We start from the raw sequence: 27752 nt of genomic DNA on the forward strand, positions 1-27752 counted from the left end.
CAAAAGGAGAGAGACTTTGTGACTTATATCTATCTCATGAGTATTTAAAGCAGCATGGAACTTGTCACGAGCCATTCCATCTTATTTACCCAACAAGTTGCTATTGATTCCATGTGCAAAATGGACTTTTAAAAAAATATTCAAATTAAAAATGTTCCAAAGTACATTAATATCACATGGACTACAGTGAATACAGGCATACAAATCTAATAAGTAAGTAAGTAAGTAAGTAAGTAAGTAAGTAAGTAAGTAAGTAAGTAAGTAAGTAAGTAAGTAAGTAAATAAATAAATAAATAAATGGATTTGTTACTTTCGTAAACACAGTTGTCATGAGATCAAAGCTAGTTTGTTCCCCATTTCGTATCCTTGGAATTAAGTACAGAAATATTTATGTCAGCAAAAAATAGAGTACTTGTGCTTGCTTGGGTCAGAAATACAAATACTTTAATGAAAAATATTTTTTTTTAAATCAAGCATTTTCCAGAAATAACTTGTACATAAAATATAAATGTATAAAAGCCAATTAATTTACACATTTTCAACCAGTGCAGACAAAATGCTAGAGTAGTGTGTGTATATAATGCAGAATTGGTATTTGTTCTTAGTGAAAACATTTTTTTTAAAAAAGAAAAAAGTACCAAATCTTTATTTGTGCATTCAAAATGTAAGGATATCTAGTTATTTCCAAAGATGTACTAATAACCAAAGCATAATCCTTCCGTTTCAGTTCCAACTGAAAGCTAGAAAGTATCTATGATATAAACCAAACTGTGTGTGTGTGTGTGAATTCTGGAAGATTACAGGGTAGAATACTAAAACTCAGGGTGCACAAAAGCCTTTTGTTTTGCCAATGTGTCACAGGAGAATGTTTCCCTAGAGTCCACTGCACTCTTTCTTCAAATGCTCAAGTAGCCTGGAGGCTAAACTAGCAGTTTGGGAAACTAACAAAACCTAAATGTTTCTTTGGTATTGCCTTAACTCACAATTTCTGCTGGTAAATAATATCGAGTTAATATTGAGATTCACCAACAATCATGGAAATGGGAACTATGCAGCATGATACTGTTGGAAATGGAAAACTTTACTGTTTTTCTCTTTCCTCTTACTTTCCAACTTAGTTCTCTGGTAACCAAGAACCTTCCCTTTGTATTTCCATAGCTCTGAATCTTACTCTACACATGAATGTTTTTCTTGCCTTTAGTTGCAGTTACTTGGGATCTTGTGCCTTAAGATATAATCAGCATATAATAAGAGCATCTGTTTAAATGGTTCGGATAGAAGCCTTATATTAAAAAATTCTGTACATTCATAGTAATGCATCAGAATTCTTCTCATTCATTCAATTTTCTGTGTTCATATGGAACATAGAAATGATGTTCCTTAGAGGAAGCAACTGTCTGTAGCCAAAATGAAAAACAAAATGAAGTGTAGATCTAATTATGGACTTCAGGCTCACCAATCCCTTCGCTCATCTCTTCAAATGTTTTTCAATTGACTGTTTTATATTGATATAGACATTTGGTGCAGCCCTCTAGGAACATTAGGATAATCACCAAAGTTACATTACACAAATACTTCACTTTGCTAAATTGATTATATTCATGTCAGTAATTCACAATCCAGCTATTGTATTGTAGTGTGTTTTTTTTAATAGAGCTGTCTGGGTACAACTAGAAGAGGTAAATTTAATAGGCATACATTTTTGTTTCCCAATTAAATATTTTTATAAGCTTTCAACAGAAGATATATGATAAAAATTACAACATTCTCTATGTTGCCATCAGTCCTTAAATAGTCAATTTTATTCTACGACAGTGGCTGATAAACATCTATTACATTTAAAGCAAACATTTATGTGTGTTGTGCAAAACTAGAACATGAACTAAGGTTACAAGGACAATCCAACTTTTTCTGCAGTAATTGTTTTGCCTGCACCCTCAATTTCATTAGGCAAAATTCCTCGTAAAGGAAGCACTCTACAAAAGATACTTAACAAAATGGTGGTGCAAAGAGGCCTCAAATAAGGATTCAAATTAAAAAAACAACCCCATTTATTTGGATGTGCTAGTGAAATGTCAATTTGAAGTGACTGATGACAAATATGTAGAGAACACTACTTCCTCCCAAGAAGGCAGCCAAGTTATTCTATTAATAGAATTAAAATAGGAAAATAATTATTGAGTACACCTTGTTTTATCTGTTAATTGTCATCATTTATGCTTAGGGCATTAAATAAAAACTTGCATTCTTGATCATTCTCAAAGCTATATAACTTAAATTCAATCACGTTGAATGTATAAACTATAAACATACTAACTATAACCATTTACATATTTTACAGAATAAAATCACTGCAATAATACTTCCTCAATATCATCTTCTAAAGAATCAAGTGCCTTAACTGCCGGTCTATTTGCTGTGTGTTGCAGTCGCTGTCTTGGAGGTATTAGGTTCTTTCCTTCACTAAAAAAAAGATCAGTGTCATTTTTAATGTTGACAGTGGTTCCTTTAGCCTGAAAACCATTGTTTGTATTACCGTCTTGTTGAAAATCATTTCTCTTAGGTGGAGCGATTGTATTGACATTGCTACCAAACAGCTGCTCCATTAAATTAGACTTTCTCTCTTTCTTACTATCAAGACTTACATTTTCCTTAGTGAGTTCTTCTAAGAAGTCAATTTTTTGATTAAGCCAGTTTGGCCGCCCTGACCCTTTCCCAAAGGAAGGTACATAACTTCCAAATATCAAATTGTTGCTGGTACATGTGATGTCTGTAGATTGTGGTTTCTGGATTTCTTCTTTAACAACTCTACTAAAGCGATCTGCTTCTGGCAAACCATTAGGCACTTTCTCTATTGTCTCTGACAATTGGTGCAGTCTCTTATTGTTTTCCAATGTATCTGTGCTAATTTCTTGAAAACCCATATTTATACTGTTTTGCATTTCCCTGTCGATTTCATGCATCTTGGCAAGCAGAATTTCTTTCCGTCTTTCTTCCTCTGTTCTGTCATGATTCTGTGTTCCTTTTTCTGAAATAAATATTTCTGTCTCTGTCTTCATTTTTTCATTTTCAAGCAAATGTCTGTTTTCTTTCTTCTTTCTGTCTGATTCTTCTTTCTCCCATTCTGGAAGTTAAAATACAACAAATTTAGGTCTACATATTGATTGCATTGACATTCACACATGAGGCTAAACTATAGTTTAGTGTGACATAAATAAGTTGAAACAAAGCAATTTTTTCTCCTCCAATACGACTGAGAAGAGATTCAGAACTTTTGTGCTTTCCCACAATTGTATCTTGTCATCGGGGCAAAAAATGCTACTAATATATACAGTGGTTCTTAAAAGTGTGTAAACTCTGTTGAAGCTTGAGAATGCCTGTATGAATATGATCTAAACACGACCTATTCTTCACACCATTCTTAAACCTAAATAAAGAAAACGTAATTATCTGAGGGACTGCCTTCTGCCGCACGAATCCCAGCGACCAGTTAGGTCAACTAAACAATGTCGCTTGGCGGGACCCAGGGGAAGAGCCTTCTCTGTGGTGGCCCTGGCCCTCTGGAACCAACTCCCTCCAGAGATTAGAATTGCCCCTACCCTCCTTGCCTTTCGTAAGCTTCTTAAAACCCACCTCTGCCGCCAGGCATGGAGGAACTGAGATACTCTTTCCCCCTAGGCCTTTACAATTTTATGCATGGTATGTCTGTCTGTATGTATGTTTGGTTTTATAATAAGGGTTTTTAACTGTTTTAATATTGGATTGTTTATATGCTGTTTTATTACTGTTGTTAGCCGCCCCGAGTCTACGGAGAGGGGCGGCACACAAATCCAATTTAAATAAATAAATAAATAAATAAATAAATAAACAAACATTATCCTTGTTCATTTATTAATGGATCCAAGACTACATCTTCATGTGTGACAAAAGTTCATTGGAAGGAAAATTCTTGTTAAATAACAATTAAGTGTAGTTGCATAAAACAACATGTTAGTTATGATTTACAATTAGGATATACAGTACTTGATTTTTAAATAATGCAGAGAGAAGTGTTTACATGCTGTATTTCTTTTAAGGACAAGCAAATACACAAAGCTATTTTTTTTTTAAAGGCTTTCTACAATTATCCCCATGCATGTGTGTGAGGAGAATGGACTTGAATGTTAATATATCTACTGAGTATAAAAGTACTGTGATGAAAGGGCAAAATCACCAATTTCTATGGAAAGGTAGATATACAAAGATCACTCACTTCTTCAATTTGTATAGTTCAGATATATGTAGCAAAATATTTAAGCGAAAGTTTATGGAGTCATAGATATCTAGTCCATCTCCTACATAGTCCAAAAAACTACCACTACAGCATTCCCAACATGACTATCCAGCCTTTGTTCAGATACCTCCAGCAAATGAGTCTCTCTACCATCTCCCATAATAATCCCATTCCCTATTGAACAACAATTACATTAGAAAATTTGCCCAGAATTTATTCTCTTGTATTTTAAACTCTTTGTGACTTGTCTCTTTCTCAGAAATATCACAGAACAATTCTGCTCCAATTTCTATGTCAGAAGAGTAAAAAATATGTGGCCCACAAAAATCCTGAGTGTGGCCTGAACCAGGTTAAAATGGAATTCCCAAATATTTAACAAAATAAAATTAAAATACAATAAAACACAGAGTTCTTTTTAAAATGAAATAATAATAAATTACATCATGAAACACCTTAAAACACCAGCCTTGCGAAATCCTGCACAAGTTTCTCTTTCTCACAAACAGTAATGTGTGTGTGTGTGCATGTTTGTGTGTATTGATACACACACATTGTATATGAATATATATCTACATACACATATACACATATTTATACTGTACACACAGAGAGATTTCCTCTTTCCTTAAGAATTCCAGAGGCTTATACAGAAACCAAACAATGAAATGGTCTCTATAAACTCAGTAAGGTATAACGAATCATCAATGAAAAAAACACATTAAAATGTAACATGCAGCTTGTAAAGTTAAAATAGTATTCACTTAAAAAGTAGTGTTTCTGAAAATGTCCAGAGATCAAGCATTTGTCTTTTAATTTGAGACTAGATAACATGGGGATGGGTCTGCATTTTTTCCAAGTGAGAGTACCATAACTGCGTGACATAACCTTCTTATTCCTATTCACTACACTGCCAAATCTACAGGTAGAACCATAAGCAGTAGCTCTCCTGGTGTTCATGACATATGAGCTGGGTTGCATTGAGGGGCAGGTTTATCTAGATTCTGTGGTCCTGAGCCATTTAGGTCTATGGAGACTGCCATCATTACCACATAGAACCAAGCACTCAGAAGAGATAGCAGCATCTCCGGGTCCCGTCGACCAAACAATGTCGTTTGGCGGGCCCCAGGGGAAGAGCCTTCTCTGTGGCGGCCCCGGCCCTCTGGAACCAACTCCCCCCGGAGATTAGAACGGCCCCCACCCTCCTTGTCTTTCGCAAGTTACTCAAGACCCACCTGTATCGCCAGGCATGGGGGAACTAAGACATCTCCCCCAGGCTTTTTATATTACATGTTTGGTATGTATGTGCTGTATGGTTTTTAATTGTTGGGGGTTTTATATATTTTTTTATTATTAGATTTGTCCCATTGTTACACTGTTTCTTATTACTGTTGTGAGCCACCCCGAGTCTTCTGAGAGGGGCGGCATACAAATCTAATAAATAATAATAATAATAATAATAATAATAATAATAATAATAATAATAATAATAATAATCTAACGACCATTCATTTTAAAAACAGCTATGGAAGTCAGTCTTCATTAGTACTTGGTTAGGCAGCCACCAAAATATCCTAGAGCTGAAGGCTTGATAAGCAAAAAACAAGATGATATTGGTAAACCACTTCCAAAGGACATGTCTTGGTAGTTACCAGGAGAATTCTTATCTTTTGCCTAGAGGCCCTCAATACAATGTCAGTGGTTTTTAAATTGTTTCATCCAATTACCTCTTTTGCCTGTATCTAATAATGTGATTCCACCACTGTAATAACATTCACATCCATTGTTTTCACCAGGCAGTTTCAAACTGGATCCTCAACTCACAAACAAGCAATTATAAAGTGCTCCATTATCCTCATGACATGTCCAAATTATCCCACTGGGGGTAATTACCTCCAGTTTAAGAACCACTGATCTATGTGATAGGATTCTGTTTCGCTGCCCCACAACAATCATGGATATACTGTACAAAAACAAACAAACAACCCCAACACCTACCTTTGTCCATAATATTTATTTATTGCAGTGTAAAAATAAAAAAAAATGTTTTGTTTATCATCCGAGAAGAAATAACCATTATATAAGAAAATAATTGGAGGAAATTGTACATATAAATTACATGATGGCATGTTCATTATGTAAATGTAAACATTTCTACTTTACCTTCTCTTAGTTTCTTGGCTCTTTCTTCCAGTGCTTGGAGTTCTTGTTCATTTTTTAGTTTCTCTTCTCTTTCTCGGTTCTGTTCCTGCTTCAAATCCTCTCTTTGTTCTTTCCAATCTTTAGCTGTCTGTTCCTAAAAATATAAATGTAGAATGAAAAGCTCTTCAAAAGCCATTTGGATGAAATTAGAATGAATATTGTCATTTCAATTCATTTGCAATAAGTTCCATTAAATAAAAATATCAGCAAATTATGATCAAAATACTCTTAGTAGAAAGAGTAGTGTACGGTATATTCCTTTCCTACTTAAAGAAGGTGCTACTACCTGATATTCATGATCCCTTTTAGCTCAGCCACCTTCTATTCCAGGGTTTCCAAACTCGGCCATTTTAAGTCTTGTGGACTTCAACTCCCAGAATTCTCTAGCCAGATTTGCTGACTGAAGAATTCTGGGAATTGAAGTCCTCAAGTCTTAAAGTTTGACCAGGTTTGGAGACCCCTGATCTATTCCATTCATGAAGGATTTTCAGTTCTAAAGAAAGGTTTTGAGATGGACTCTCAAAGAAGCAAATAAAAAGATGCTGCCTGATTCCTCTACATCGGTGGTTCTCAACTTGGGGATCAGGACCGCTTGGGGGGGGTCAAACAACATTTCACAGGGGTCGCCTAAGACCATGACTACTTTTTAGAAAGGTTGAGAACCACTGCTCTACATGACTTTTAACTGGATTCAACTCACAAAATTTTCAGATCTTAGATATCCAAAGAAACTTGAGCATTCCTGTATTTTATCATACTAAAACTTAGATTTTCAATTTTCAATTACAGGTAGTCCTTGACTTACAACCAAATTGGAACCAAACTTTCCATTGTCAATCCTTGTGGACATAAACTGAGCTGGACCAATTACATGACACTTTTACAGTGATCACTAAGTGAATCACATGGTCACTAAGCAAACAATGCAGTCATTAAGCAAATCCAGTTTCTCCAATCTATGGTTTTTTCCTCCCTAAAAAAAGTGACAAAGGGGCCACAAATTGCCATCAGAAATGGTCACAAATTGCAATCAGGATGCTGCAACTGGTCATAAACACACGCTGCCAAATGCCGAAATAGTGACTATGTAATTCCAAGGGTGATGCAATGGTCATAAGTGCAAATAGAGATCGTAAGTCACTTTTTCTGACTTATGTTAAATGAATGGTTGTAAGTTGAGGACTATCTACTTTCACTTTCAACACAAACGTTTTCAATGACATGGAGAGAAGCTGGTGAGTACAGAAGACAGTACAAAGGGAAATTACAGGTTCAACTCACCAATTGGAGATGCTCATCTTCTTCCTTTTTCTCCACTATTTCATCAGAAAAGAAGTCTGGTAGCAATGGAAATTCTATCGGGGAAAAGTATCCAGTAGTCTGTACTGCTTTTGTGTTCTGTACTTCTCTTACGGTGTTTTTCTCAACAACTATAATAAATTTTGCACAACATTTTAAATAGTTTCATTTAAATAAACAGTTTCAGGAAGTCCATACCCACTTGTTTTATTAATAATATGAATGACTTGAATGAATATCAAAAGAGAGTCCCTTTAGAACAGTGGTTCTCAATCTTTCTAATGCTGCAACCCTTTAATATAGTTCCTCATGTTGTGGTGACCCCCCCCAACCATAAGTCTAGTGCCAATTCTCCCAAAAGAGCTTTAAGCTGATTGGCAGGAATGTCAGAGGGACACCCCCATTGTAAACACCTGATTGGTTGGATTGTAAAAATATGTCCCCAGGCGCCAGAATAGAAGCTTTAGTTCCTAACTCCATGGGAAATTTGTCTTTTCCCGTGGTTTTAGGCGACCCCTGTGAACTGGTCGTTCGACCCCCAAAGGGGTCCAGACCCCCAGGTTGAGAACCACTGCTTTAGAACATCTGTAATGGATTATGGTGCGAAAAGAGGTCTGAAATGCTGACAGCAATAAAGAATTAAAAACCTCTTATTAAGCCAATTGCTTCTTCACAGATAACAATAGTGTTACATAATAATTTATTCTTCTTTAATCAAGCTAAGAGTTGGTTTGCTTTCGTTTTCAAATGCAAAAATTAGAATAAAGATTGTTTATTTTTCAAATGATTAAACACTAAAAAGGACAGGCAATGGATTCAATGTGCTAGAAATACGGAAATATTGAGAAATCATTCATCGAGTGATATATTATTTGAAGAAAACCTTCACTATTTTGTGTGTTTGTTTATCTGTCTGTCTGTCTCTCTCTCTCTATTTATTTGACTTCTATGCCGCTCAATCCCGAAAGACTCAAGGCAGTTCACAACAATGATAAAAATACAATAAAATAGGTACAAAGATAAAAGAAGTCAAACATTTTAAAAAACTAAAACGTTATAAAACGATATAAAATATAGCGGTTAATATAGTACAGATAATTTACCTTTTCTTCTTGGTGTGATATCATCATGTTTTTTGGGTGACTGTTTTAACATACGATTAGAATATATATTCTTTGCATCTAATTCTCTTTCTTTTTCCTAATAAAAATAGGAACATGCACATTGTCAGAAAACTAAGCAATTCTCACATTTTTATTTCTACAGTGCCTCATTAAGATTTTTGAGATACACGCCAATATTTACATTTCAATTTTTATGACAAATATGTGTCTTGAGGTTTAGTTATGTGAGTAACCAGGTAATTCTGAAGTAGTCAAAATGCCCCCCAATCTGATGATATAATATACCCTCTCTGACCAGGACATAAAACTCTATACTCCTGAAGGCAAAATAACTTTCAGATGTGGGATGGGATGACATAAGATTTTGTTGTTAGCATTCCACACTGGGCTTATTACCAATGTTAGAATACCGAGCATGAAACAGAGGATATGTGGCAGTGATGGTTGTTCAGCCAATAACACAGACCAATCAGTAAGAGTATAAATATTATTCACAATGTATACAATAGACCAGTGATGGCGAACCTATGGCATGGGTACCACAGGTGACACACAGAGCCATATCTGCTGACACCTGAGCTGTTGCCCTAGCTCAGCTCTAATGTGCATGTCTGTGCTGGCCAGCTGATTTTTGGCTTACATGGAGGCTCTGGGAGGGCGTTTTTGGATTCCAGAGAGCCTCCAAGGGGATGGAGGAGGGCGTTTTTATCCCAGCTCCAGGGAAGCCTTTAGAGCCTGAGGAGGGCAAAACAGGAGCCTACTGGACCCACCAGAAGTTGGGAAACAGGCCGTTTGTGGCCCCCAGAGGGCCTCTGGGGGTGGCGGAGGAAGCTGTTTTTGGCCTCCCCAGGCCATTGAATTATGGGTGTGGGCACTCGCACATGCACAATAGCGCGCAGCCACGCTCTTTCAGTACCCAAGGAAATAAAGGTTCGCCATCACTGCAATAGATTAACCAGCATATAAATATTAATGTATAAAGTAGACTAACCAGCATATACAGTCAGCTACATACATAACCAACCATTAATATTACACATAGTTCCATACAGTATCATAATATAACACATATTAAGCACACAGCAATATAGTATATTATTATTATTATCACACAGCAATATCTTAGCACACATCAGTATTAAGCACACAGCTATATCTTAGCACACAGCAATACTTTAGCACACAGAAAACTTAGTGCACAGCAATATAGCAAGCATTATCAAGGCTAACCGCAATAGCCACCAACAACCAACAATACAATGCAACACAATATAATAGAGAACAGCACATCTGTCTCCCTTTTATGGCAGCCTAGCTCTTAAAGTAACATTATACTATTTCCTCCAAACATACATTGCTGGTTAGTTCATATACTGACAAACCCAGTACATAGTACTGACAAAACATGTGTACCACTGTTCAGTTTTATAAGGCATAAATGATTTTGTGAAAGAAGGATATACTGTACTGTACTTTGACCAATTGTTCATCAGATCGTTATCAGATTTTTACAGGGGAATGTACTATACATCAGCAGTCTGAGGAAGACGTCTTTTGAATAACATTTTGTCTATGTTGCAGCCCTAAATATAACTAATAAGAGTAACAATTTAGACAAAGCTGGAACACAATTTTATATCACTGGGGTTCTCAAACTCCATAATACCCTAATTACCTAAGTCAGTAACATGAATTTGTGCAACCCTATCCCAAAATAAATGTTAATTATTTCATTGGGGTTGGGATGGATATATGTCAATTTACTTTTAATAATTACATTTTGATCTTTATATAAAATAAAACTGCAAATCTTACATATTAGTAAAGTAAGGTTCAATAAAATAAAATTGGGATTAAGTTTTGCTTAAAGTCATATTTTTAATGATGATTTTTCTTACTTTGGCAAAATTTCTGAAATCTGAAATTGATTATGAAGGCAGTCACTATCAATTATTAGGTTGAATGGTGATAGAGGTAATACAGGTAGTCCTCAACTTATGACCACAAATGGGACTGCAATTTCTGTTGCTAAGCAATACTGTCACAAAGTAAGATGTCATGTAACTGCATCACTTGGTGACCGCAGTCCATCATTAATCAAATTCCACTGTTGTTAGTCATGGACCCAGCTCAGTCCAACCATTCTGGACATCTCCCAGCCCCAAGTCTCCATAAGGAAAGGGATTATTTCCTCTTTAACTCACTCTATCCATCTGTTTCCCTACTATCACCATTTTTGCTCTTTTGGTCACCTTTTACCCTAACTTGCATGGCAACAAACAGTCCCAGATCACAGGGCTTGGGGGCTGCTTGTCATACTGCAGCTCACGGGCTTTTAGTGCACTGCAATTCCACAACTGCAAGAAGCCACAGACAATTCTGAAACCTAAACTACCCAACAGTATGGAGCAAAGCTGCCATGCCCTGAGAAACTCTGGCTGCTCTTGCAGTACAGTGCAAAGCCACAGGTAACTCAAATTGCTCTGGCACCGTGTTTTTCAACCAGTATGCCGTGAGACATGGTCAGGTGTGCCGTGGGGAAATTAAACATGGGTCTCCAAACTACGGCCTGTGTGCCGGATACAGCCCGCGGAGGCCATTCATCTGCCCCGCCGCCAGCTGCCTCCATCTGAACATAAACATTCCGCTCACAATCCCTCCAGCTATCAGCGACAGGAAGAATGGAACCACAGGGAATGCTCACTGACCAATCACCTTCTAGTAGTTGAAGCTGCTGCTCCTCCCCAGAGTCCCGATTTCTAATCCTGGTCAGGACTGGAGGTAAATGTTGCCACCGCTAGATGAAGCCTCAGCCTCAGCTGGTTATGCCTATCCTGATGGTGTATATAGATATTTGACCATTTAGAAACTATATTATTAACTATATGTATAATATGTACTATCTTAGAGTGTCATTTTGTGTCATTTTGGTTGGTGGTGTGCCCCAGGATTTTGTAAATGTAAAAAATGTGCCGTGGTTCAAAAAAGTTTGAAAATCACTGCTGTAGCAGCATGGCCAAAGCCACAGCTGTCTCAGGAAACCTAAGTAGCCTCAGCCAGTTGCTCTTGCCACCGTGCACTCCGGACTTTCCAGCTGCTGATTGCATGAAACCATATTCCCCAGACCTTGTGGCTAAATCATTGGACATGACCTTAGGAAGGAAGCCTGATGAGGCCAGAAGCTGCAACCGTCAGTTAGAGTGGCAGGGGCTGTGAAGGGCAAGGGGCCAAAAGGGCATAAATTGGGAGGTGGGATAGGCAGATGAAGGAACCTGAAATGCCCCTGTAATTATAAGCATTAGTGGGCTGAAAGGTGCAAAAATGTTATTTATCTGATCAGGGGCACTGCAACACTATAACTTTGAATGATTGCTGAATAGTTGGCTGTAAGTGACAAAATTGAAGGGGTCCAAAGACGGGCTACAAGAATGGTGGAAGGTCTTAAGCATAAAACGTATCAGGAAAGACTTAATGAACTCAATCTGTATAGTCTGGAGGACAGAAGGGAAAGGGGGGACATGATCGAAACATTTAAATATATCAAAGGGTTAAATAAGGTCCAGGAGGGAAGTGTTTTTAATAGGAAAGTGAACACAAGAACAAGGGGACACAATCTGAAGTTAGTTGGGGGAAAGATCAAAAGCAACATAAGAAAATATTATTTTACTGAAAGAGTAGTAGATCCTTGGAACAAACTTCCAGCAGACGTGGTTGATAAATCCACAGTAACTGAATTTAAACATGCCTGGGATAAACATATATCCATCCCAAGATAAAATACCGAAAATAGTATAAGGGCAGACTAGATGGATCATGAGGTCTTTTTCTACCGTCAGTCTTCTATGTTTCTATGAGGAGTACTTGTACATTCCCTTGCCTTAAATCAGCTTCTCTTAAAATGTTGCAGCTTGCAAAATACTGGTAGGCTATACATTACTTTGGATGCTCATTCAGAACAGAGCCATACTGAAACAATCACTATGGTCTTTGCCCCTTCTTCTTCTCTTCTGTTTTCATTCCATCTACAGAGTTAACATCAGTTCAGTGAGGATTTCTGTATAAAAATGTTAGCATTCAGGTATGCTTATTCCTTCTTTCAAGGGCAAAAAGTGATGACTTAAAAAAAATTTGGGCTTCATGTAGAATTCTGAACCTTAACACACTTTTTGCACTAAACTGATAATCCTGCTTGGAAATAAAAGACAAGAATGAACTCTCTAGAAATACACAGCAACCTACATTTGAGAAATGCTGTTGAATCAAAAACTATAATTCAATTCCCCATTAATAGTTATATTGAACTATGTGAGATATAAAAAATATTTTGGATTAGAAGATATGTTCTAAAGATTGTAACAATACAGATTTTTACCTTTAATTTTTGATTCAATCGTTGGACTTCCTCTTGCATAATCTTAGTTTCTTCTTGGGCTTCATACAATTTCTTTTTCAGAGAATGCAGTTGTCTTTGGAAACTACTATTGGTGAGATCAAGCTTCTTCTCAAACTCCTAAAATTCAGTATAATAGTAAAGTCATCGTGTTTTTGATAAAAATATTTTTAAAGGGACAAAACGAAGGAATTATTTGTATATAGAGCCATTGTGGCAGAGTGGTTAGAATGCAGTATTGCAGTCTACTTCTGCTGACTGCCAGCTGACTACAATTTGGCAGTTTGAATCTTATCAGGCTCAAGGTTGACTCAGCCTTCCATGCTTCCGAGGAGAGTAAAATGAGGGCCCAGATTGTTGGGGGGCAATATGCTGACTCTGAAAACTGCTTAGAAAAACTATGCAGCACTATGAAGCGGTATATAAGTCTAATGTTATTGCTGTTATTTACTTACTTACTTACTTACTTACTTACTTACTTACTTACTTACTTACTTACTTACTTGCTAGATTTGTATGCTGCCCCTCTCCGGTAGACTCGGGGCGGCTCACAACAATAATAAAACAATTCATGGCAAATCTAATAATTTTAAAAATATTTTTTAAAAACCCGTTATTAAAACAGACATACACACAAACACACCATACATAAATTGTATAGACCTGACGGCAGAGGTGGGTTTTAAGGAGTTTACAAAAGGCAAGGAGGGTGGGGGCAGTTCTAATCTCCGGGGGGAGCTGGTTCCAGAGAGTTGGGGCCGTCACAGAGAAGGCTGTTGTGGTTCAAATACTTTTCTAAAATGAAATACAGTGGTACCTCTACTTAAGAACTTAATTTATCCTGTGACCAGGTTCCTAAGTAGAAAAGTTTGTAAGTAGAAGCAATTTTCCCCATAGGAATCAATATAAAAGCAAATAATGTGTGCAAACCCATTAGGAAAGAAATAAAAGCTCGGAATTTGGGTTGGAGGAGGAGGAGGAAAAAGAGGAAGAGGAGAGTCGCTGCCGAAGGAAGAAGGTGAGGTGAATTTAAAAAAATCCAAAACTTTAAGGATAAAAAAAAAGGGATTCTAAGGCGGCGAGGAGGAGCACGTGCCTCCCATACATCCAGCGTGAGGCTGCCTCCTATACACTGCACCAGAGAGAGAAACCCAGGCAGGCAAGAGAGGGGAACCTCCCACTCCTTTGACCGAAAGGTGGCTGCTGCTGCTACCTGTTTCCTCTTCCTTCCCATGCTGAAGGGCTCCCCTCTCCTCTCGCTCACTCGCTTTGTAGCCGGCGCCTTTCCTTCACTGTGGTGACTCCTCGGTTTGGCTGAAGCCAAGTTGATCCGTCCAGGGCAAAGCCCCCCCTTTTGCCTTTCTGTGCCCAGATGCTCTGGGATGCAACCTCGCACTGGGTGTATGGGAGGCAGCGCGAGGGAGTCACCACAGCAAAGTAGTTTATTCCCTCTCCAAGCACCCAGAGAAAGGAAAACGCTCCATTCACTCTGGACTGCCAAAGCCTCCTCAAGCGCCACTGAAAGGCTCCTATGGCAGCCCAGAAAAGCCTGAGATGGCCAGGATTAAAAGGGAAATGGCAGGAAACTGGCCGGGCCTTCGTGCCACTCTCAAATTTACTGGGAAACTTTTTCGGGCGCTGGTTCTTAAGTAGAAAATGGTTCTTAAGAGGAGGCAAAAAAATCTTGAACACCCGGTTCTTATCTAGAAAAGTTTTTAAGTAGAGGCGTTCTTAGGTAGAAGGACCACTGTATTTTATATTTCAACCCTATCAAAATATTTAACGTATAAAGAATTTCACTAATTTCTCTTATTTGCTGATGTCAGTGGTTGGATGCAAAATGCAATGAGTCAGAAATTGTCAGTCTTGTTATTTTCATCATTACAAAATGTCAACATCTTTATTTATTTTATTTTATTCGACTTCTATGCCCCCCAATCTGATGAACTAAAAGAAAATATAAAGTTGTATAAACTAATCAATGTATCTTATATAAAGTCTGAACTTCAACTACTCAAGAGGCATCAAAACAGAACAAAGCGCCTTCTGTTTATTATAGGTGTTAATACAATGTATGAAAATGTGTTGGGTGCTACAATACATATAAACTAAAAATGTATGTTTAAGGATTGTTCCTTAAGAGAAGTGTGCCGGTTGGCTTTAAGAGGGAGCCAACAGAATTCTCTCTCAGGGTAGTATTGTTGATTAGGTACAGTGTGTATAGACCTGTGTGCTGATATCAGATTTGCATATGATGGTTTAGTTTATCTGTGTATGATTTGGATTGTATAATGACTACTCTATTGTATATCTGTATATAATATACATACTCTATTTGTACTAGACTGGGGCATTTGACTGAATAATCCATAACTGCCACATTCACTCTATATAAAGTTTGTTTTAGGATATTATATTTTTCCTAAGCAATCTAACAATAGGGTTTGAACAAGAATTTCATGTTTTGCTCTACCTGGATAAATGCTGCACGTACAAAGGCCAAAAAAAAAAAGTTCCATCTGTTCTTTTTTCCAGTTCCGTATTACTGAATGTAACATTTTCACAGTGTGTAAATTTCCCCTAACGTTCCATTACAATTTAGAAAGACAACATATGGTCATATGCATGACCCTTGAAGAAGAAATAATTTGATGACTAGTTCTAGATCCTATATTAGCAAACAGTATTAAAGATTAATTGCTAATCAAGTAAAGGTATCGTGATGATAAGGAGGTTAGAAGTGGTTGGAGACTTCTTGCCAGTTTTATTCAGCTTTTATAAATGTATGTTATAATTAAACATTCATATAATTCTAGTTCCTTTTCATTCATTTAGACTCCTATGCTACAATTTTCAACTCAAAGTAATGGCAAATAATAAGCAAAGATCCCCACTCCCATGTTGCCTGTCCTCTTGACATTTATCTTATTTAATCTTCCTAATTTATGTGTTGTTATCATCTTTTTAAAGTTTTATATTATTCTATAAGCCTTCCAGAGTCGCTTGAGCAGTGCAATGGGAGGCATACAAATTTAATAAGTCAGGCAAAATTAAATGAATTTTAACATAGCACAAAAATATTATATGCATACTCCCATAAACTTAACCCTTAAAACTACATTATTAACAGTGAAAACAAAGTGACAAAGTAACCTTAGAAATTTTATCCCTGTGAGTTTGATAAATGAAGGGCTTTAAATAATGGAGGGATTGCTAAGAGAAGTTTGGGGACTATTCTCACCAACAACCTGTCTCTGCATCACTTCTATATAATTTCAGAAAATTCCCATTCTTCAGGTTTTCTTAGAACCTACGGAAGCTGGTGAAAACTACTTCATTCTATTAGCAGGTACACAAAGCAGGCCTTCTAAGAATTCAGCTCCCCTCTTACAATCTTAAGGATCCAATTAAGCATTCTAATGAATTAGATGTATGTCAAAAGGAAAGGTGAATTTAGAATTTAATTTACAGCGAAATTTTATACATATTTATTTAGAAGTATAAAGTATGCTTAGAAGTGACACCCCCACTGTTTACTGGCTAAGATTTTACATCTGTGAATTATAATGGCAATGTTAGTAAATAACATGTGTTCCTGGTTCTTTGTCAGATTCAAAGAAATCACTAACTAGACTAAATTGGCCTGTTTGAGTTTAATTTTGGGGTTTTGTTTTTTCTGTGTGTGAGTAGCCAGTGTGTAAATATGGCATGCACCACAGAATGTACAAAATTAAAACACATCTTTTAAAACGCTTTTTTAAAATGGCTCTCACCTTATTTTTCTTCTCATTATCTTCCAATCTATTTTCTGCAATTACCAGCTTCTTGGCCAGCTCATCACGTTCGGGGAGATTCTTATCTTCTGCAAGTTTTTTCAGTTTTTGCAAACTATTTTTAGCTTTGAATAGCTCTTCCTCGGAAGCCTTGAGTTTCTTCTCATTCGTTTGTTCTCTTTCTTGTGTTTTTCTTAAGCGCTCCTTTAGTATTCTCATCTCATCATTATGCCGCACCAGAAGTTGAGAGATTTCATTTTCTGGGTCTCCAAACTTATGAAGGGCTTTCTCCTGTCTGTACTGAAGCTGCTTTAGTACCCTATTTTCTTTCTGCAGCTCATCAAGTTTGACATGCAGCCCAGCCAGTTCATTACGAAGCTCGTTAATTTTCAGCAGCCTAGCAGAAAGCACTCTCTTTGTGACAAGACTAATATCTTTGGCGGGAGACTCCCTGGTGAGGCTCTGGGAGTAAAAACCCCAGCGGGTTCTCTTGCTGGGTGCATATTTAGAGTAAAACTGCTTTGTGGCTGCAAAGAAATACGAGGTTAAGATTGGGATGAAAATTAGTAAAACCATACGATTTCTCATAGCCTGCGAACATACTACAACAATCTCTCAAATATTCACTTTGAAATCAGTAAATATTAACCCTTGTGCCATTAATTTTTTTTAATCCTGATTTTGTAAAAGCCTTTTTAAAAGAAGATACCAGCCTAGCAAAGTTCAGTATTTTGGACAACCTGAATTCTACTGTAAAGTTTAAAAGCACTCATGGGTTAGGGTAGGAGAAGAAAAGCAATAAAGTTGTACGAAAGTAAACAAGGAGAAAAACTAAAAATAGATGACTCATCTATCTATACCAAAACTAAAATGAAACTAATACCGTATCTGATGTGCAAAAAAATCTGAAAAATGTAATGGCAGTCCATTTAGTATCATCTGAGTTTTTGCAGCCCAAATACAATACTATGGTAAATACCTTATGACTAAATATTCAATATGTAATTAAAAATAGAGCAGAGTTTTGTCAATCTTTTAAAAGAAAAGCTAATTAATTATATTTTGTAATCTCTCCATGCAATATTATTGCTAAATGAATTTTTAAATGGTCATGATCAGTTGATCTGTTAACTGAATAAAACACAATACCTACCCTCTCTACTGTCTTTTATCTAAGATGTTATACTATGAGGTGAAGAAAGGAGATATTTATAACTGACTAAATTCAATTAATACATATAATTACAAGAACAAAAGTATGTTCCAATTTAATTACAAAGAAAAAGCAAGCTAGAGTACTTTGTTGAGTAAATTGTACTTTTATTATTTTAAAACCTAAATGTTAATTTTTATTACAAATGTCAGCTCAGTTTTGAAATATGCCATATTTCAAAGGAAATAATCTTATTTTCATATAATTCATTTAGCAACGTGATACACACAGACACACACATAATAAATTGTGTTTTGGCAACTACTTACCATGATAATCAGCATGGCTTTTCAAGTTCTGTGTTTTACTGCTTCTATTTACAGTTTGTATAGACCGACTGCTGATGGTTGGAGACTGATCAGAAGCATGAGATGAATCATCATCTGAGTAATATGAATTACTGTTTTTATCACTGTCTGATTTTCTGCTATGCTCAGAATCCAGACTCCTTCCTCTTTCCTCCATTACAAGAAACTTTTCCTCAAATAGACATTTATTTTCCAGATGAAGGCTCATAACACGGTTACTGCTGGCTTCTTGTCAAATAATTACCTAAGTTTAGAAGAGTTGCTGACATCATTTTGGCAATCAATATTTCTCATGTATCTTTTAATCCGCATTCAAAGAAGAAAATGAAAGATGATTATAATAAGCATTTTAAAATGAATGATAGTGGCCAATCATTCCTCCATTTAATCTTTAATTAAGTCTTATTTATGTACTTTTGTGAAATGAACTTCTGCAGATTGGAGCTTGTTAATTATAACTGTTATTACACATCACCATTTTATAATTATTGGTAACACAACAGAGGAATTTCTTCAAAGAAAAATATTAAAAAGCATATGCAGAAGGGCAGCACATCACTTGAAAAAAACACTTAATAATAAATAATTCCAAAGAAATAGATATATGAATAAATCATGTCCAATATAAGAACATTCAAAATTTTATCAATTATTAATTTATAAATACATGAAAGTCCTTTGATTTGAACATAGCCAAACATTTTTAAAGTTAAGCAAATATTTAAGATGGTCTCAACCAGTTGTTTTGTTCAGTAATTCAGTATTTTTAAGCATCATCGCAGTACAAATCTAACAAAAATGTATTCTTACTGAATCAAACCAAACTTAATCTACACCAAATATCCTCTTTCAAACTAACTAATTAAAGGACATCTAACAATAATATATTACTAAATCAGACACTAAATATTCTATTTCAAAAGGACTAATTATAGGACATGCTGTTGCTGCTAAATCCTTCACATTTCCAGTGATTCTAGATTTTATTTCACCTAGAACATAGACTTCATACTTTTTATCATTGGTAGACTTGTTTTCCCTGAATTTGTCTACTCAAAATCTTTACAAAATAAATATATGAACAGGACTATTTACATTATATAAAATAGATCATGTAAACATTAAAAGTCTGGTACTCAGTGGAGAAAATACTGAACAATGAACCAATATTCTGACTTCCTTTATGACAACATACAGTATTTCATGTTCTTTCATTCTAATATGTGAAAGAAGATTCTTCATATTGTTTAGCATATGGAAGTTTGCTATATTATATTTTAGTCCCTAAAACTAAATGTCTCAGAACATACACTGTCCAACTATGACATATTATTTCCATCCTTTGCCTCAAATTCTAAATAACGTTTGTTCATTTCATTAGTATAATGTGTGATTTGCTATCTTTAAGTGAATTAATGTGCATCTTCTCAGTTTAATATTCCTTCTCAAGTCAGATGTAAACTTAAGCATGGAAAATTATGAAATTAAAGTCATCTTTATAAAGTCCACCAGGTTTTGCTCATTTAATCTAAAATTACAGAATAAATCTCCACAGATGCCTTTGGGAACAATTTTTGCCTGTGGCATGATTATTTCTACTTTAATGATCATTTGACAAAATAAGAAAATGGAAGCTGTAATTAATGATAAATTGTGTACTGTATAATTAACTGGACTGCTTTCCACAGTACGTATATTGTATAGAGATGAAAAAGAGAGACTTGAATTTTAATACATCAGTGTAGATTGCAATGTTTGAAAAAAAGTGTTTTCAAATTGAGGAATTCATAGTAATTTTTAGTGGTCACAAACTGACACATATGTACCCATATGTGTCTCATTTCAATTTACAAATGCAGCTTAAGAAAAATTGCAGAGTTCTTGTAAGTAAACATAAACAAAACTTTATATGGGAATGTATCTTTCTACATTTACATTTACTGAACAAACTCAGAAATATTTTAACATTACAGTACTGTTGTAATTCTAAGCCAATTTTTTTTCTGACAGGTTCTACTGAATTTAATGGGATGTACTTTCGATTATACCAACATAAAGTAGCAGCCACAAAGCAAAAGCCATAACTTACTAATAACCGAGAAAGCTTTTATAAATAAAGGTAATGATGCAAATGTTCTCAGAGAAAGGTTTTACAGGTATAATGTTGTCCTGTCTACATTTCCTTATTAATTTGCTTTGAAGGTTGTGCTATGAATGTGTTTTCATAAGAGAGATTTTTACATTTCCCAGTAGAATGAAACAATCATATTGTAGAAATATAACATTAAATGTAATTAATAAGTAAAGATACCCTCAATTTGAGCTTGATTCCTATGGACTACAGCCATGTAGTTTTCTGTGTAGTATTATAGAAGTAGTTTATCATTATGTTCTTCCAGATGGTTTTTTTCAATGTTCCAATGTAGCAACCTTAGAATTCTAGGCAGTTTCTCACCCAATTACTTTCAGGGCTGATCCTGCTTAGCATGTGAGACCAGCAAGGGCTGGGTAGGTTGGTAGGTGCTGCCACCTGCTGAGGCAACTATTATAAACAGAAAAAAGCAATACTTATTTGAGGAAAAAATCCTTAAATGTGTTTAAATTCAACAATAAATTCCTAAACAGGAGATATCAAGCTCCTCCGCATGTTTTGACCAAGGTATGCAATTATTTAAAAAGTTACTTCATTAGATCTTTTAGAAGCATTTTATATTGCATTGAGAAATTCTTAAACAATAAGCACATATTTAGGAAATATATATTTTTCCATTCTTAATATTATTCCCTTCCTGTTTACTAGTAAAATTGCAATTTACTAAGAAAATGGCAATAAATGTAGTATCAAGATGAATCTCAAAAGAAACTTCTGTTAACTTTAAAAAAAATACTTATCGCAGCCTGACTATTATTAGTCAGTGTATCTTTCTAGAACAGGTCTCTCCAAACTTGGCAACTTGAAGGGTTGTGAACTTCAACTCCCAGAATTCTTCAGCCAGCCATGTTTCTATGCTGGCTGGGGAATATAGAGCCTCTGTGGTGCAGTGTTTAGAGTGCTATACTGTAAGCTACTTCTACTTCTGCTGATCACCAGCTGCCAGCAGTCTATGGAGAGGGGCGGCATACAAATCCAATAAATAATAATAACAATAATAACAACAACAATAACAACAATTATTATTATTATTATTATTATTATTATTATTATTATTATTAGTTTGGCAGATCGAATCTCAGTAGGCTCAAGGTTGAATCAGCCTTCCATCCTTCCAAGGTCGGTAAAATGAGGACCCAGATTTATTTATTTATTTATTCGATTTTTATGCCACCCTTCTCCTTAGACTCAGGGTGGCTTACAACATGTTAGCAATGGCACTTTTTAAACAGAGCCAGCATATTGCCTCCCCAATCCAGGTCCTCATTTTACCCACCTCATAAGGATGGAAGGCTGAGTCAACCTTGAGCCGGTGATAAGATTTGAACCGCTGACCTACAGATCCACAGTCAGCTTCAGTGGCCTGCAGTACTGCACTCTACCTGCTGCGCCACCCCGGCCAGATTGTTGGGGGCAATGTGCTTATTCTATGTAAAGCCCTTAGAGAGGGCTTTAAGGCACGTGAAGTGGTATATAAGTCTAAATGCTATTGTTAATATGCTATTTGGGGAGTTGAAGTCCACAAGTCTTAAAATTGCCGAGTTTGGAGACCCATATTCTAGAATTATTATCTTTCTACAGGTTTGCAAGTTAGTTAAAGTTACAAGATAATAAACATTTAAGAACACAGCAGGCCACCCTCAGAAGAACCTTATCACAAACTGTGATTGCCCTGCCTTCATCAATAGTTTCTTGCTGGTTCTGCACATATCCACGTGGACACCCAAACAAAATAGTTTTTTATTTGTTTTGCCAATAGGGAGCTGAGCACAAATGGTACTACAAACCACCAAAGACACAGGTCTCATAGAAAAGAAAGGGAAGCTGGTTTCAATATTTATTATTTATTTATGTATTATTTAGATTTGTATGCCGCCCCTCTCCGCAGACTCGGGGCGGCTCACAACAAAAATACAGCAATCATAACAAATCCAAATAATTTAAAATATTTAAGAAGATTTAAAAAGAACCCCATTTACTAACAAACACACACACAAACATACCATGTATAAATTGAACAGGGGGAGATGTTTCAGTTCCCCCATGCCTGACGGCAGAGGTGGGTTTTAACGAGTTTACGGAAGGCAGGGAGAGTAGGGGCAGTTCTAATCTCTGGGGGGAGTTGGTTCCAGAGAGTCGGGGCCGCCACAGAGAAGGCTCTTCCCCTGGGGCCAACCAACCGACATTGTTTAGTTGACGGGACCCGGAGAAGGCCCACTCTGTGGGACCTAATCGGTCGCTGGGATTCGTGCGGCAGAAGGCGGTCTCGGAGATATTCTGGTCCAGTGCCATGAAGGGCTTTAAAGGTCATAACCAACACTTTGAATTGTGACCGGAAATTGATCGGCAGCCAATGCAGACTGCGGAGTGATGGTGAAACATGGGCATACCTAGGTAAGCCCATGACTGCTCTCGCAGCTGCATTCTGCACACTGACATCAAAAGTGAAGTTTTGAAACACTGGCAAAGAAAACTCTGGGAAGGACAAGCAGGGAAATGAAGGGAATGGCTGTCATCTGCAAAGGCTGAAATGGGCCGAAGCAGCACTAGTGGCTGTTGAAGATGTGCTTCTGGTTTCAGTTCAGAAAAAGAGTGTGGCTTTGGGGCCAAAAATAGATTAGGCAGGGTTTGTACTGCTGAAGGCTTAGTTAATCCAAGTGTGATATAAAGTCCATAAAGTTTTTGAGAACACAATTGGGGATAGAGTGCTGGAGAAGAAAAGGACTGGCATGGAAACTATGCTTGTTAGTGCATTTAAAGATGGGGAAGAAACACCCCCCCAAAAAAGGTCTTACTTGCAAAAGAATAATTAGCTAGTTGAAGGCCAATTGCTTCTTTGTCTGGCTGATATAGAGATACAGAAATAAGGATAGATAGAGGGAGAGGGGAAAGATTGCAGCTAATACTTGTGCTTCTTCAACTCTTCAGTAAATTAGAAAAAGTACGTATTAGAATAAAGTACATACTTATTAAGCTTGTATCCTAAAATACACATATTTATATGGTTAAGAATTTGTCAGGACTAACAATTAGAGATCTGGACTACCCCCACCCTACTGGCCTTCCGGAAAGTGGTAAAGACGACAGGCCTGGGGCCATTGATCTTATGGTGGTAACTAGCGAGATCCAGCCATGAACGGTATGCAGGGATCTAACTGTGTGAATTGTAAATTGTTTTTAACTGTTTAACTGTGAGCCGCATAGAGTCCCCAGGGAGTTGGGCGGCATAGAAATTGAATAAATGGATGAATAAATGAATACATAAATAAACTAATCACATTTCCGATATATTTATTTTATTTATTTATTTATTATTTAGATTTGTATGCCGCCCCTCTCCGCAGACTCGTGAATAATATGTATACTATTGTGAATAAGCACATTTCTAGATAAATTGTTCAAAATCAAAAAATGAAACATATATAATCTGGCAATTATCCTTAGGTAAGCCAACTATGAAAATTAAAACATATAAATATTTTGATGGTTAGCTTATCTGAGGCTGTGGATTTTTTCATGGTACTTGGATTAAAAATGTGAGAATCAGTTTATCAATGAATATATTGTGATAGTTTAAAATTCAGATCAATTTTGGATAGATGGGGAAACTAGTAAAACAACCCAGAAGAAAAAAATGGCAAATCACGTAATGAAAAGTTGAATATGACTGGTTGAAATTTTAATGCGCCTGGAATGAAATTAAATTTGTAACAGCTATAACAGCATAGTAGGATTTAAAATAATGAAAACCTATTTCTAGCCTTTAAGAATCATTGCATAATTTTTCCCTCATGGGTTTTATTTTCAGTGATGTTCACAGTTATATAGAACATGATGTACTTCAAGGTTTGTTTCTTTAGGAAATTGAATAATAAATATAAAAAGGGATTTAAAAAGACATGCAGCTTCACTTGTTTACTTTGATGGAATTTTCTTCCTACTTTACCACTCTGGCTATAACATTGAATTCTCAGGCTTCAATTCAAGTACAAACTTGATTAAATTCAATTCCGTTTCAGTTTGATTTAACAGCTTGTGTACTGGACAAATAATACAACAATTCACCAGTTCTCACAATGCAGCATAGAATTATTTTGCTTTCTCTTATGCTGATGTAATGACTGTGAGAGTATATGAAATCAATATTTATGTTATTCATACGCATACCCATCCATAAAGGAAATAAAAAAGCCTAGTAAATGATGCCAAGAAGCAAGGTAGAAAATATATTCTGTCTTTTTAAGATGTTATTTAATTGAGCAATAACACCAGGTATTTTAATGTATTTATAATGTACAGATATAGCAAGTGAAAACAGAATGTCTCTCAGAGTTGCATATTCTGTGATATTTTTTACAGAAATTTACTTGATATTAATCTTAGAAACTGATTTTAAAAATATCACTATCCCAACATTCTTATTTTAAGCCTAAAACAAAAAGCAATCACCTAAATAAATAAGGATAAAAGCAAATTTTATTCAGTCCAAGTTTTCCACCATGTTGCAATCTTAAAGGAATCCTTTGGGGATATTTTACCCCATGAGATATCATACTGAAAGCAAGGCACATTTTCCTCTTCCTGCTATTGTAAAACAGAAATACTTTCTACTAAAAAATATGGAATAATCCAAATCATTTGTTTATTCTGAAGTAAATCCCAGTGCTCAGTGAAATTTATATCCTAGAAAGCAAGCTTGTTTATGACAATAGCATTTAGATTATAAATGTAATACGTTTGTGATTATGTATATGATTTCCCACCACCAATTTCAAATATAGTTATGTTAATCAAGTGCAACCATAAAGAAAGAAAATGTTTTGCAAGTACAGTAAACGCATAAAGCTGCTAAGAATTGTATATTCATTTGAGTGTACCTACACAATCTGAACACACCTAATAAAAAAAATAAATGGAAAAAATACACCAATGTATTGATTTTCCCCATATTACAAAATACATTACTGTATATGTATTTTCTCATCAAACAGTTTTTGAAATATTACAGAAAGAAGAAAGGACCATCAGATAATTAGGGTATAAAATGATATTTTGTTCTCATATTAATTTTCTACGGGGATCACTCTACTTCCTTTCTCATCAAGATAATTATGTTTCATGCTTTTGAAATATTAACATATTTTGGTAATTCTGGTCCCACTGAACGTGAGATTTGACTAAGTAAGCACAACTAGGATTTCATTACTTTGCAAATATTTCAAGTCCTTGAGCTATTATCTTTTAATTATCCTGGGTATAGGTAAACATAAGGATTATAGAAAGAAGGGGGAAAAACTGAACAGCACCTGTAAGAAATTCTGTTTATGTCATTTCTATGCAAACGTCCGTTGTAATAAATTGTGGTTTTATATTTCTTTTCCTCCAAGGTAACATTAGTCGATATCCTTTCTTTCACTTTTTTCCTCCACAACAACCTTCCTGTGTAGTTTTGGCTGGGAGAGAATGATCTGCCTCAAGATTACCCAGAGAGTTAAGGGATTGTTAGTACTATGTACATAACTAGTTGGGTTTGGCAATATATTACACAAACCAACAATGTATGCTTACATGTAATAGAACACTATTGCTTTAAGACTAGTGTTACAGATTGCCATAAGAGGGAGCCAGAAAGGTGGGTCTCTCTCAGCAACTCTCTGCTAGTTTGTCTTTGTGACTATGCTGTAGAACTGTGTGTTCATATGATGGTTTCATGTATTAAGATGAACAAGTAAGGATTATAGTATTGTATATGTATAGCGAGTTATTGGCTATGTAATTGTGTATGTCTAGGATTGTTCTTGACTAAGATATTTGCCAATTGAAATGATATTTTGTATACATAGTGTATCTGGACTATATTATTGAATTATTGTATCTCTGTGCTATCAAGTGGAAATCTGCAAAACCTCCACGTTTCCTCTGTGTCTATGTATCTTGGACTACTAAGAGATTACTCTGCACACAGGGGTAGACTCGTAAAAAAGTGCATTAAGTCAGTTGGATCAGGGAGGCAAGCAGTGATAGACTCCTACGGGTATGGTCAGATACCCAGAACCGGTAGAAAAATTTTGGTCAGGTGCACAGTACCGGTAGAAAAAAACTGATTCCCCCCCCCCTTTTTTACCCTTCTGGGCATGTTTTTCCTATTGCAGTAAATGAGGTTGAATGTGTATAATTTTAGAAGAGCTATGTGTGTGTGTACATACACATACAGTTTATATAGTAGATAATGTATATTTTCGTGTGCCTGTGTGTAATATGTATGTACACATATGGCATATATACATAGAATTAAATGGTGTATTTTGGATGTTCAGTAATAGTAAATAAATAGAGAAATTGTATCTCTTTGAGGCAAGGAGAGGCCAAGCACCCTAACCGGTGAGGTCACGTTGGCCACCTTTAAGACAGTCACATGATCTTTAAGCTACTCCAGTCACATGATCACCAAGCCACTCCCACCTGGTCACATGGCCGGCAAGCCACACCTATAAAATAAGCTACGCCCATAGTGTGCTAATAAATTTTTTTGCAGCCCTTCACTGGAGGCAAGTGCCAGCCACAACGTCCCCACCACCACCTTCTATTACTGGCACCCCAATAAAGCTGCTTGGCTTTAAGGAGTTACCAGTTCTGTTGCAGTGTATGAAGGTGGGGGTGGGAGAGAAGTGCTGTGATAAAACGAGGACGCGGGGGACCGTGGAAACAGTCATTCCCCAACCTGGAACAGAGGCTATCAGCGAGCGAGCGAGACAACGCGACCACAAGAAACCTCGCCACGTAATGCCAGCCTGCCCCCCCCCCCCGGGTTTCCGGCTTCCTCCCAGCTAGCCCCTCGCCCTACCTGACTCCGGGGGCTCTACTTCCTCCCCCCCACTGACGGAGCAGGACGGTTACCGGGGTTCCCTTAAAGGCGTCACCAAGGCGCTGCAGGATATTTACAGCAGGTTCCAAGGTAACGCGGGCGAAGAAGAAAGCAAAGGGGCGGGGATAAGAGGGGGGGAGAAGGAGGAGGCGGCTC

General features: G+C 36.4%; 1 protein-coding gene across 12 annotated transcripts; it reads right to left on the minus strand.

The window, feature by feature from the left end:
* Positions 1-422: 422 nt before the first annotated feature.
* On the minus strand, positions 423-27691 carry LCA5 (lebercilin LCA5). Of its 12 annotated transcripts, none has more exons than XM_070733115.1 (10): positions 27576-27691; positions 26038-26199; positions 20891-21121; positions 18541-18877; positions 17059-17585; positions 13268-13405; positions 8875-8971; positions 7754-7902; positions 6434-6566; positions 423-3124 (listed from the first exon to the last, which is right to left on the minus strand). In XM_070733115.1, exons 4-10 carry the CDS (start codon positions 18785-18787, stop codon positions 2349-2351), a joined length of 2067 nt encoding a protein of 688 aa, XP_070589216.1. In that variant the 5' UTR covers positions 18788-18877; positions 20891-21121; positions 26038-26199; positions 27576-27691; the 3' UTR covers positions 423-2348. The 12 variants fall into 12 exon arrangements, with proteins under 12 accessions (XP_070589216.1, XP_070589222.1, XP_070589215.1 ...); XM_070733121.1 differs by having other exon boundaries at positions 18541-18823; positions 26038-26203; XM_070733114.1 differs by having other exon boundaries at positions 26038-26203.
* Positions 27692-27752: the final 61 nt, after the last annotated feature.

The sequence above is a fragment of the Erythrolamprus reginae genome, chromosome 1 (genome assembly GCF_031021105.1).
Source record: "Erythrolamprus reginae isolate rEryReg1 chromosome 1, rEryReg1.hap1, whole genome shotgun sequence".
In the NCBI taxonomy this organism is placed as follows: domain Eukaryota; kingdom Metazoa; phylum Chordata; class Lepidosauria; order Squamata; family Dipsadidae; genus Erythrolamprus; species Erythrolamprus reginae.

Excerpts from the sequence above, each read along its gene's own strand:
- LCA5 (XM_070733126.1), bottom strand. The coding sequence starts at position 18,787 with ATGAGCCTTCATCTGGAAAATAAATGTCTATTTGAGGAAAAGTTTCTT. Across the intron at positions 7,903-8,874 it reads TATCACACCAAGAAGAAAAG|TTGTTGAGAAAAACACCGTA; the intron begins GTAAATTATCTG and ends AATTTATTATAG. Across the intron at positions 3,125-6,433 it reads AGCCAAGAAACTAAGAGAAG|AATGGGAGAAAGAAGAATCA; the intron begins GTAAAGTAGAAA and ends TTTAACTTCCAG.